At 29.1% G+C, this 13,109-nt stretch overlaps 2 protein-coding genes across 2 annotated transcripts; both read right to left on the reverse strand.

Moving 5' to 3' along the window:
- Positions 1–183: 183 nt before the first annotated feature.
- LOC123920640 lies at positions 184–8,785 on the reverse strand. Its single transcript, XM_045972931.1, has 7 exons — positions 8,366–8,785; positions 2,630–2,716; positions 2,282–2,470; positions 2,030–2,191; positions 1,737–1,793; positions 1,493–1,639; positions 184–543 (listed from the first exon to the last, which is right to left on the reverse strand). Exons 1-7 carry the CDS (start codon positions 8,783–8,785, stop codon positions 184–186), a joined length of 1,422 nt encoding a protein of 473 aa, XP_045828887.1.
- Positions 8,786–11,420: 2,635 nt separating this feature from the next.
- LOC123920641 (putative ALA-interacting subunit 4) lies at positions 11,421–12,604 on the reverse strand. Its single transcript, XM_045972932.1, has 5 exons — positions 12,452–12,604; positions 12,233–12,307; positions 12,019–12,141; positions 11,553–11,701; positions 11,421–11,469 (listed from the first exon to the last, which is right to left on the reverse strand). The coding sequence occupies exons 1-5, from the start codon at positions 12,602–12,604 to the stop codon at positions 11,421–11,423; spliced, it is 549 nt and encodes a 182-aa protein (XP_045828888.1).
- Positions 12,605–13,109: the final 505 nt, after the last annotated feature.

Here is a 13,109-nt window from a genome sequence, read left to right on the forward strand (position 1 = left end):
TAACGTGTGACACCATAAAAAAATAATAAAATGTAAATATTTTAAGAAAATGAATATTAAATCAATCCAAAAAAAAGACAAATTATATCCATGTTTAGATCATTAGAAAAAGAAGTTATTTTTGGTAAGATTGATTATATTCTTAATTTATTATGATAAATAACCAATCATTGGTTACTATAATTAATTGTTGCAACTTGGTCCTCCAAATTGAAGAGAATACCCAAATTCTTCTCCTTGATCTCCATAGTATTCAACACCATAACAGTTAAATTTTTCAGAGTATCCATCTCCATTTGGTTGGTAATATTTTCCAGAATCATCAACTTGAACTCCAACATCTCTAAAATAACTCGCATGAATGAAATCTTTATCAGGAAAATGTCCGGATCCCATTGGAGGACTAGTAGTACCCGCCGGAGTTAATGTTAACCCACCCCATCCTATTCCGGTAAGTTTATCCATGTTGGGAAATAAAGCGGCTGGAAAATATCCAATTGTCTTACCTGCCACTGTCAACCACCAATTATGGGTTTTTGGATCCTGAGTACATAACCATAACATTTTGTGAATATGCTATTTCAATCTTTAATATGTTTTTTTCGATTATGCTTTTTTCCAACACAACCACAAAAAAAAAAAAGCAAATTAAGCTCCAAATTGAAAACGCAAAAAAATTTCACCACACATGACTGGATACGCGAAATCGAAATTTAGGGTTCGATCTCAATCTCGATCAAAAAAACCATTTAAATTTCACAAAGTTAATAAAATTTTACAGAATCTTTTAAAATTTTCAATTTTTTTTTTTTTTTTTTTTTTATCAAAATAGTTTTTCAAAATCTCAATTGATACCATTCCCCTTAAACATAAGAAATTAACACAAAAATGAGTACATGAAACCTGAGTTACTTGAATGTGCATGCTTATTTTTTGAACAGAATTGGTATGATATAGAGTAAGTATACAATATTGTTTCCTCTAGTATCATGATAATTTTCTTATTATGATAAAGTCTTTCTATTTCAGTTAATTGCGTGCATTAGAAAAAAGAATAGTAGTACTATATATTGTTTCCTTTAAGTAGAAAAAACGGTACCTCTAATTTCCTATTAAATAATGTTATAACAGTTTGTGGCAAAATGTTTTAAAAAAATTAAAAATGTGCTTTGTATTTAAGGGTGGTTCCAAACCGTCGCAATTGACTATTTGCAACAGTTTGTGAGGCGGTTTTGAGAACCGTCACAAAATTAGCTTGCGGCAGTTTTGAGAAACGATGCACACAAATCATCGACGGTTGATAAACCGTCACAATGTTACTTGTTGATTCAAACCACCGCAAAAGACTTTCATAGCAGTCACAAAGCACCTATTTTCTTGTAGTGCATGTCTTTGAGTTGTATCACTTGATAACATATTGTATCATGATTTTTTTTTTCTTTCACATTTAATAATCAAAACATTTTATGAGAAATTTAGGTAAAGAGATTACCTTATTAAGAGAAATTTGCATCTCAATCATCTCTCCCTCATAGGTAGATGTTTTACGTATACGTGAACCAAGGTAATATGATGTGTCTGTTTGAACGAAACCGTTGCATAACATATTGTAGCATCCCGTACTTTTGAAATTATCTGACTGTAATTTTTCAACATATGATGTTATATTTTAAAGAAACAAATATGTATTTTCTATATATTGTAAGTGATTATTAAAAATATAAACTTTTACTTACTGTCCATAACGAGTAGAAATAAGTTGAATGATCATCATTGTATAAATTTGGAGATACCTGAAATCATGTGTGATAAATTAAGTAGTATTTTTCATTCCATCAAATACATTTAAAGTATAATTTTTTTTTCCCAAATAAACTAGTTGCTATAATTTTAAATAATGTGTTAGTATATTATTAAATTCTAAAAAAAAATTAAATAACTTAAAACTCAACACGCATTACATTTACGATGTATATAAATTAAAATTCTAAAAAAAAAATGTTTGCATAATAGAATAATTAAAACTCACATGCCAACCAACTACGATTTTATTAGTAGCATCTTCAAAAGCATTTTGAATGAATAAATGACCTGCACTTGATTGACCCTTATCAACTTTTGGATTATAAATACTAGTAGTTCCCTTAATTCCATGGATATCTTGCACTACTGAATTGGTCACATAAGCTTCCTACAAATTCAATATATTCACATATTAATAAACTTGATTTATATATTTATACAAATAAAATAAGAAATTGGAAATTCAAAGAAAACTTACATGAACAATGGATTGAATTAGGTTATGATCATTGAATACAGAGTTGCCTCTAATAAGATCAGATTTGGTTATCCTTCGAATAGGAACCGTTTCTTTTGGACACCGAACATTCTCAAGCCAATAGACAGATTTGGTTGAAGAATTCTTTACACTTGTTTCGGTAATTATTCTTTCTGAATTTGGTTTTCTCTTCCATAGAAGAAAGAAAAACATTCATTGAAAGAGAAGGTATAAATAATAAAAGAATTTACAAGATTTTACCCAAAAAAACAAATTAAAAGAATTTTATTCTAGAAAATTAACTATATTCAAATATTTTACCAAAACACTCAAAAATATATATTTTACCTGTAACTTATGATATTTCAATAAAGGATGATCAAAAGCTGGTTGTTTACTAATATCAACGCAATCAACTATGTCCCCCGACTCTGTCTATAAAAATCACCAAAATAAAACAAAAACAAAATTATAAAAATGGGATTAAATAATCAAACCAGCAATTATATATTAACAAGACGTGTATAAAATTAAAATATATACAATGATACTCTTGACATGAGGCTTGTAAATGAGGTTAGTTTGTCTCTCCAAATCTTCTAATAAAGGACTACCCAATCCCATACCATCAAATGTGTGGCTGGTACTCCAAGTCACCAAACACAAAACAAAGAACAAATTATTTGTTATTTTCACCATTCTCTTATTAAAAGTAATGACTAGATGATAGATCAATACTTCAGGACAAAAGAAATTATATGTATTTGGTTTTTATTTTGTTGTAGAAATACAACTTTTTTGGTTATGAGAAATACAGCTTTTTGATTAAGATAAAATATCATTTTTTTTTGAAGGATAAAATATCAAATGTTATCAATATAGATTATATTTAATACATTTTAAAATGAATTTATTACATTAATTATTTTCTATATACAGTATATATGCTCTTTGAAAAATAATGCTAACACCAAATAATACTAGTACATTTCAATTAATTTTTATGCAATAATCATTCCATTACATATTTGTTTTTTGTAAATTAAAGATATCATCCTCGCGTAACTGCAAATTAATACTAATCCGTCGAATTAACTGAGATTCATTTAAAAGGTTAATCTCTTTTACATATTACTATTATAAATTGTAACGAAAAAAATATTATAAACAAAATTTAATTTTTAAATATATTAAATAATTGATGTATTTATTCTATATAATACTACAATAACCTTATTTTTTTTTTACTAAAATAGTATAATAAACTTAAAAAAAATTCTTCCTCCATTAAAAAATATTTTCTCCGGTCACTATTATAATAATAAAAAAAAACATTTTAGGTTCATTGAAAAAGTAATGCATGTGGTCTATATTATTGACCAGATACATTACTTTTTGAATGAATCTAAGAGGGCATATTCGATTGAGATTTTATATGATTTTAAAAGTCTTTTTAATGACAATAAAATATGATTTTTTTACTTATAATAATGAGGGAAAAAATAAATGTTACACTTGACCACGGCACACAAGTTGATACATATTTAAGGGTAACGGAATAGGTACTCCCTCCGGTCCTTTTTATAAGAAACACTTTGGAATTTTTATTTGGTCCTTTTTATAAGAAACACTTTGACACAATTCCATTTGTACCCTTATTAAATACAATCAAATAATTCATTATAATGCTAGTGCATTAAATAGAGAAGTCTATTTCTCATGCTAGTCAAAGGTTAGTTTTGGAATATAACATAAAATGTTAGAATCATTAATGAGAAAATTTACCTTCCTTGGTCTGTGTGATTTTGTCAAAGTGTTTCTTATAATAAGGACCGGAGGGAGTACTATGTTACCATTGAAATCAAGGTCAAACAATAATTGTCCATTAAATCAATACATCGATTACCAAACTCTTGTGTCAAAATAAATTGTCAAACTCTTTTTAATTCAACGGTCAAACATAATTATAGCATTTCCAATAGTGATACTCCCAAAATATAAGAGAAAATTGATTAATCAAAATTGATGTATTTAATCCAAATTCTTAACCAATTTTCCTTTATTTATAATTTGGGACGGAGGGGGTATCACTTTGGGTAGTATCAATAACAAGTGGTCCCTTCTATATTTATTTTTTTATTTTGTCTAAATAAAAATAAAAATTATTGAATTTAATAAATATGAAGATGAGTTTAATTGATATGCACTGACAGTGTAAAATAGTTTTACACGATCGTCCAATAAATAACCGTCATTTTGCCATGTCATGTCAAGAAAGCAGGGTGAAGTGGGGTGATGTGGCGGAAAACATGGTTGATATTGGTTGATAGTATAAAATTATTTTACACCGTCGGTGCATATCAATTAAATCCATAAATAAATTAATAATTAAATATAGTGAGAAATACATGACAATAAATAAAAAATGGTGAAAATGCATAAATATGACGCGAAATATATAATGAAAAATGTAATAATTAATTTTGATTATTCTCTTGTCCGAAACGCTCCCATATTAGGATTCATTTGACAGAAAACAAATAAACAAGATTGTATAATATATTAAATAACATGAAATATCATCAAATTAACATCCAACTACAAGAAGAAGAAAAATCTTTTATGTACTGTTGTTGAAGAAACGATATTGAATGAAAACTTATGAAATGATAGGCAACAAAGTAATAAAACCTTCCTATAGTAAAAAAAAGAAAAAGAAGATCCAATCATTGAATGTCAACGATAATATTTTGACATATATGGAAGCTAATAATAACATTAAATTGATGATACAATATCTTATTTAAGGTACCAGTATCATCAATTTTAATACCCTATGTGCCACATCATGGAACTCCAATAATAAAAAGAATAAGATATCGTAATTATATCCGCAAATGTTTGAGATGTGTTTAGTCACATGAATAGGAAAGAATAATGATTTTATAAGTTGTACTTGATTTGATGTAGGTGGTGTTCAATAGGAAAGAATTGTGCATCTTTTAAGAGATTGTTACCACATAAAAAAAGTTTGGGATCTTATTAATAGTGTTTGTAAATATATTATTTTTTACGATTTTGATCCCTCCCTCCAATTCAATAATTTAACAAAACAATTAGAATAATCATTTAACTAAAACAGAACATACACTTGCAACAATATTGGAGAACCTCTAAGTCTAATAAGATGTAATCAACTTTGCACAATTGCACTTGCTACCAATTAGTTTCTAAATGTTCAATTTTTGTTGTTATATACCTCTTGTCTTTTCTAATCCACAACACAACCAATATGTAATGTATATATTTATGAAAGTTAATGTAATATATATGAAAATTATTAAATTTTCAATTTAAGGTCAAAAGATGGTCCAGTGTAACTTTTCTACTATTGAAGTTTATATGTGTGTCCCACGTTCGTCAAGTGTTTCGTATTACTTGGACCAACGCTAGGCGTGAAGATGTATTGAAGTTTGTATTATATGATGCTCACGTACATTACTCAGGTTTCTGGCGGATTATTGGATATATAATTTTTTGAGTCCCACACTAGTTCAGTGTCCCACAATACTTGGATTTTCTAATTGTAAAATTCATATGGATATTCTAATTATTTGAGTTAGTTTTTAGGATGCGATTCAAATAGATTTAACTTAATATCATAGTTGGATTACAAATTGCAATATGAGAACTGGATTAATGCCGTGAAGATGTATTGAAGTTATATATAATGCTCACATTATTCAGATTTTTGGCTGACTATTGAATGTATAAATATGTTTTGACACTTGAGTTAGCTTTTGTGATGAGGATTAAAGCTCATTTAACTCATATGTTTGGTGTTGTGATGTTCATTTCATTAGTGTCTACCTTTGAATTCCTTAAATATGGTGTGCTCTATATGGAAATTATTGAGGTAGTCTCCAGCACTCTTATTCATCGTCTTTTAATTTCTTCATCAATTCATGATGAATTGTTGCGGTGGTTTTTCCACAAATTCAAATAGTATCTCTTATTTTGGTTGTGGATTTGAGAAGAAATATCTTATTATAGAGAAAAAATATATATATTTAGAGACTATTTGATTATTTTTATGATAATTTAGGAACTAAGAGCATCTCCAATAAATGTATCTAAGAGAGTTTCATAGACTAATGATACGGTACCTTAATTTTTTAATCATTGGAGTTTCATGACGTGGCACAGAGGGTATCAAAATTGATGATACCGGTACCTTAAATAAGGTACCGTATCATCAATTTAATATTATTATTATTTTTAATTTTGGTATATAAATCCAATTTAATAGTTTCCATATATGTTAAAACATTACCGTTTGTCATTAATGTATGATACTCAAAAAAATAGTATCACCATTAGAGTAAACAGTAGTGCTATATGGAACGACAAGGTTCCTGCACGACAATGCACGACTGCATTAAAATTTAAAACACATCTAATTTCCATTATTAATTATTAATTGTTAATTGTAGTATTTTTTATCTATACAAAATGCAACAGACAATCTCTTTCTTCTCCTCTTAGTCTCTTTACTTTCACGGTCACAACACTAAATGCACTCTAACTCCCTCCAAATGATTGATCTTACCACCACCACTTCTACAAGCCCAAAAATTTCTCAACACCACTGCTCATCAACTGCTCATCACTCTGTTAATCATGTCTAAACAAAATTTCTCTGACTTTGTTGTTTGCCTCCATCGTTGTTGTTTCCGTCGCCATCTTGTCTTTACCATCACTGTTGTTGTATTCAGCGCCACAGTTCTTGTTGCACAATTACAGTTTAAATTGGTAATTCACATGATTTCTCAAAAATCCAAGATCAAGAGGCGCTGCGCTGTGACGAGACGGTTGGTGGAGAAGGAAGCAATGAAGCGTCAACAAGTGAAGCAAGAAGGCAGAGGCATCAATTGAGGTGACATATCCACCACCCATGGAGGTGGAGATGCATGCCACTGAAAACGACGCGAGATTACAAAACATTTACTTATGTTAAAAGGACAAAAGGGTTTAAATTGGGAAATAAGGGTTAAATTGGGAAGCAAAAAAAATAGAATTTAAGATTTGAATCTGTCGTCGGATTTGCACGAGCATTGTGTGTCGTGCATATTAGCATTTTCCTAGAGTAAAATATGTATGAGTTGCATAAATATTACATGACATTGTAGGAACCACTTGTTAGTAATGTATAATACCCAGAGTGGTATCACCATTGGAGATGCTCTAATATTGATGTGGCTAACTAATTAATTATTCTTTACAATATGAGCTCAGATTCATTGACACCATGTGTCAAAGTTATTTTTGACGGCAAATCTTGTCCATCAATTTTAATTGTTCTAATTTTTTTTTGGACAGTAAAAGAGTATTTCACATTGATAAATGGGAAAATCCTTATAAATGGAGACATAATTTGGTCAGGGACATTGCCTTCCCAGACTTACAACCAACATAAAGTGCTAAACCAACAAGGCTACGTCGATCAGCACAACATTAAAATCATATAATATTCAATTTCATCTTATTTGATACAAATTCGTACGCACATACTCACTCGCATGCATGTATTTAACTATTTTCTTATACTTTCAGCACAAAAATAATAGTTAAAATCTTCTAAGAGATAATGGACTTCCTTTTTTTAAGCCATTAAATTTCTTTTAATATAACATGATTAGTTTTCTTATTTTAAATATAAATATTATTGGGTTGTGGTTGAACTTTGTATAGTTTAAAAATTGTATTTTCTAAATTCTAATGGACTAAGCTAAAAAATTAACATAAAAACTAATTTATTTGTATAAGTTATTTTTCATAAACTCGAAAATAAGATATTATAAACAGGCTCTCATACATACATTTAAAATATAAATATAACGTTTGTAGAAAAAATTACATCAAAAGTTCTTTTTTCCTTTAAGAAGAAAATTTTATGGGTTAAATAAGTTTTTAGTTCTTAAAAAAATATTAAATTTAGTTTTTCGCCCCCTTAAAAATAAATGACATATTTTGGTTCATAAAAAGTTTCTTACATGCATTTTTAGCCACCCTCAATGAACGAACATGGTCAATCCCTTCTTTCCTTGACTCGTTATTTTCAGAACATAACTTTATCATTCCATACACATACTTCGCCGGTTTGTAACCACTTTCGGCAGCAATCTTAAATTTACGGAGACCGCTAATATTTCCAACTGGCCAATCAAAAAATTCACGCAAGCCTTGACTGAACAAGACTTCGAGATTTCCGCTTACCTCGAAGCGTTTCAAAAAATGCAATATATTTTGGTTTGGTTCCCATAAGATCTTGGGATAATCCTCGAAACTAACTTTTTTCAGAACATCGGGGTTATTACTGAGTTTTCGAAATCGTGTATCGGTGGCTTGCATGTTGAAAAAGTTGACAAAAGAACTAGTAGCTACCTTCTCGACAACCATTTTGAGCAAAATGTCTTCTGGCAACAAGTCAATGTGATTTGCCATGAAAAATTTGAAGGGAGTTATTTTGAAGTTTTTACAAATAAGAGAAATAAGAGAGTTACTTTGGGAGTTTTACGAATAAGAGAGTTTTTTCTGAATCAACAAATAAGAGAGTTATATAACATATATATAGCTTTTACAAATATTTATCACATGCAATGCAACTATACTATGCCAAATTAGTGCGTACCTCTTTTCTTTTCATCTTATTAGGTACACAAATTCGCACGCACGCATGCACGCACATGCTCACTAGCATGCATGTATTTAACTATATTCTTATACTTTAAACTAAAAAATTATAGTTAAAATGTTTTAAGGTAAAATAAATATAGAAATAATATATTAATAATCTTATACAACACAACAATAAATCGTTTTGCTTTGTTGTAGTGGCATTGTATAGGTTTCAATTCTATTTCTAGCTAACTCCATTTAGCATAACTCCATATACTAGCTAGTATAGAGGCATTGTATAGGTTTCATAATTTTCACCATTCTCTCCATTTAGCATAACTCCATTTACTAGCTAGTATAGTGGCATTGTATAGGTTTCAATTCTATTTCTAAAAAGGAATTCTATTTCACCATTTTTTTTTTTTACAAATAGCCTAACTTATTTTAAACTTTCAGTTAAAGGAAAAGTTCTTAATATAAATGAAGTTTATATTTAACACATACAAAATTAAGAGAAATATTATAGTCTCACTCTTTGTCACATTTATTTAACACACTCTACCACATCATCCACTATCTTTAATTTCTTTACCTATAAGTGGTTGTACATGCAAGTTGTTGAATTAAATAAAGTTGTTTTTTTTTTTTGTTTTTTTTTTTTTAAAAAACGAGGTAACCATGTGTGTGTTTGAATTTTGATCGAAGGAATAATGAAAGTTACCTAAAATGAGAAGGAATAATGAAAGAGAGTTAAAAAGAGTTGATGATGGCAGATTGTATTTAATGTGTGTTAAAAGATTACAGGTGACGATAGCATTTCTCTTAGCTAAAATATTTTAATCGTGTATCGGTGGCTTGCATGTTGAAAAAGTTGACAAAAGAACTAGTAGTTAATTACCTTCTCGACAACCATTTTGAGCAAAATGTCTTCCGGCAACAAGTCAATGTGATTTACCATGAAAAATTTGAAGGGAGTTATTTTGAAGTTTTTACAAATAAGAGAAATAAGAGAGTTACTTTGGGAGTTTTACGAATAAGAGAGTTTTTTCTGAATCAACAAATAAGAGAGTTATATAACATATATATAGCTTTTACAAATATTTATCACATGCAATGCAACTATACTATGCCAAATTAGTGCATACCTCTTCTCTTTTCATCTTATTAGGTACACAAATTCGCACGCACGCATGCACGCACATGCTCACTAGCATGCATGTATTTAACTATATTCTTATACTTTAAACTAAAAAATTATAGTTAAAATCTTTCAAGGTAAAATAAATATAGAAAGAATATATTAATAATATTATACAACACAACAATAAAGTTAATTACTATTAAATTTATTAAATTATCCAAAAAGTCATACACAAAGTGTAAGGTTCCAAAATCAAATTGCTACTCTAGTTACTCTATGCTACAACCTCTCTTTCTTAAAATGGATACAATCCAAAATTGCGAAGAAGAACAATCGTTTATATTCATCTGCTTCTTCATTCTTCTTTTTCTCGCAGATTCATACTCATTATTATTATTATTCACACAACACATCAATAAAGTTAATTACTATTAAATTTATTAAATTATCCAAAATATTTCCCTAATAAAATTTATAATTTCTTTTATTAAAAAATATACATAAAATTTGTCTCAAGAAAACCACAATAATAATAAAATTTGTCAAGTCTTAATTACTTTACATAAAATTTAACCTCTATGAATCGATCTTTCTTTTTTTGTTTTTGTGAAAAATGTAAGTTGTTCCTTAACTTATGTGTGAGTGTGATTGTCATGTATCCATTTAGAGAATGATAAAATCGTGCAAGCTTAAATCATAGAAAAATATATGGACTTTAAAAGCACAAGAAATTAAAATGGTTTGATGATGCCAAGCATATATAGGTACAAAATACATTCCACAACACTAACCAAATAAAGCTATACATCGGCAAAAAGAGTAAGGCTCCGTTTGTAAAAAAATAAATAGAATATCAAGTGAATATCAAGTTTACTATAATTTTTAATTGTAACAGTCACTTACTCATCAAGCAATATGGAATCCTCCTCCGAAATCAAGGAAGAACAAGTTCCATCCGCACCCACCGAAAAGCAATTGAAGGAATTGGAGATGTCTACAGAAACTTCCACTTCGAGTACTGTGGTTGTCGTAGCAAATGAGCCACAACCAAAAAGCATCACTAGAAAACCCAGAAGTAAAATTTACTTTCCATTCAACAACTAATTTAATAACTTTTTTGCTTTTAAATATATTTTGGTCCGATTTAAAATTGGATAATCCAACTCAAAATCTATTTATTAAATTGGTTGCCGTTGACATCTAATTTTTCCGATAATTTTTATAACAAAATTAGTGCGTACCTCTTCTCTTTTAATTTCACGCACGCACGCACGCACGCTCACTCGCATGCATGTATAATTTTGAAATATGTCATTTGCCTCAAAACTTTGCTTGTGTGAGATGAATCAGCTCCTTGCGCCCAAGGGGTCTGCATATACACAATAATTTAAGTAAAATAACAACCATAATATATAAAGGAGATGGAATAGATTGTGTAGTAATTATGCTTACTCTGGTATCATCACACACATAACTCCATAAAATAGGGTGAACATCAAGCAAAATCCACCTATGGCAATGTAACCAATCCCCAAGAAATTATTTTTCCCACCCATCCATGTTGCGGTTGATAGGACCACGGTCTTCTGCTTTCGAAATAACTGCAAGATAATATCATTCAAAAGTTAACATTTCAAAAGTTAATTAATTATACTGGCGGAAATTCAAAAGTTGACTGATATAAATTTCAGTTAACTATTCTTACCGGCGGTGGTTCTGGTGAAAATTATGAAGCTCGTAATACACATAGATAGATGGGGGCTTTCATTTTTTTCTTATTCTGGAAAATTTTCCAAAAATTAATTCAGAAAAATTGCAACTTCAATTATTGTTATCTATTTTTGAACAAGAAATCATTATTATCATTAACATATAAACCATTTCAATGACAAAAAAAAAAGCATTAATTTATACTTACATTTAAGTGCTTGAAGCAAGTTTTGTCCATCTTATCATCTTTGATATATGTCAATGCATCATCATGATTATAATTAGTAGATGGAAGGCATATATCATCATACCGCAAGCTAATTTCAACCACCTGCATAAGAATTTAGTTTTAAATATATTAGTTTATTCATAACACAAATTTAAAATTTGACATTGTGTAGGTAAAATTTTTATTATGTTACATTGTTTGAAGCAATCAGTGCGGCAATCCCAATAGGAATAAAAATGAGTCTGATAAATGTCAATATTGACATGACCTGGAGAGAAAAAACAGTATAACTGAGTTAGATAAAAAAACAATTACACCTAAGAGTATAGAAGAAATGTATGATTTTGTTCAAAAAATGCAATATATTTTGGTTTGGTTCCCATAAGATCATGGGATAATCCTCGAAACTAACTTTTTTCAGAACATCGGGGTTATTACTGAGTTTACGAAATCGTGCATCGGTGGCTTGCATGTTGAAAAAGTTGACAAAAGAACTAGTAGCTACCTTCTCGACAACCATTTTGAGCAAAATGTCTTCCGGCAACAAGTCAATGTGATTTGCCATGAAAAATTTGAAGGGAGTTATTTTGAAGTTTTTACAAATAAGAGAAATAAGAGAGTTACTTTGGGAGTTTTACGAATAAGAGAGTTTTTTCTGAATCAACAAATAAGAGAGTTATATAACATATATATAGCTTTTACAAATATTTATCACATGCAATGCAACTATACTATGCCAAATTAGTGCGTACCTCTTCTCTTTTCATCTTATTAGGTACACAAATTCGCACGCACGCATGCATGCACATGCTCAATAGCATGCATGTATTTAACTATATTCTTATACTTTAAACTAAAAAATTATAGTTAAAATCTTTCAAGGTAAAATAAATTTTTGTCTTAATTTTAGGATTTGCTATTTCTTTATGTTGGGGTGTGTTAATTTAGTTTGTGGACAATGCCACTATACTAGCTAGTAAATGGAGTTATGCTAAATGGAGTTAGTTAGCTAGAAAAATGATTGAAACCTATACAATGATTCTTAATCTTTCTCAAGCCCACTCTCGTTA

The sequence above is a fragment of the Trifolium pratense genome, linkage group LG4, assembly GCF_020283565.1.
Source record: "Trifolium pratense cultivar HEN17-A07 linkage group LG4, ARS_RC_1.1, whole genome shotgun sequence".
In the NCBI taxonomy this organism is placed as follows: Eukaryota; Viridiplantae; Streptophyta; class Magnoliopsida; order Fabales; family Fabaceae; genus Trifolium; species Trifolium pratense.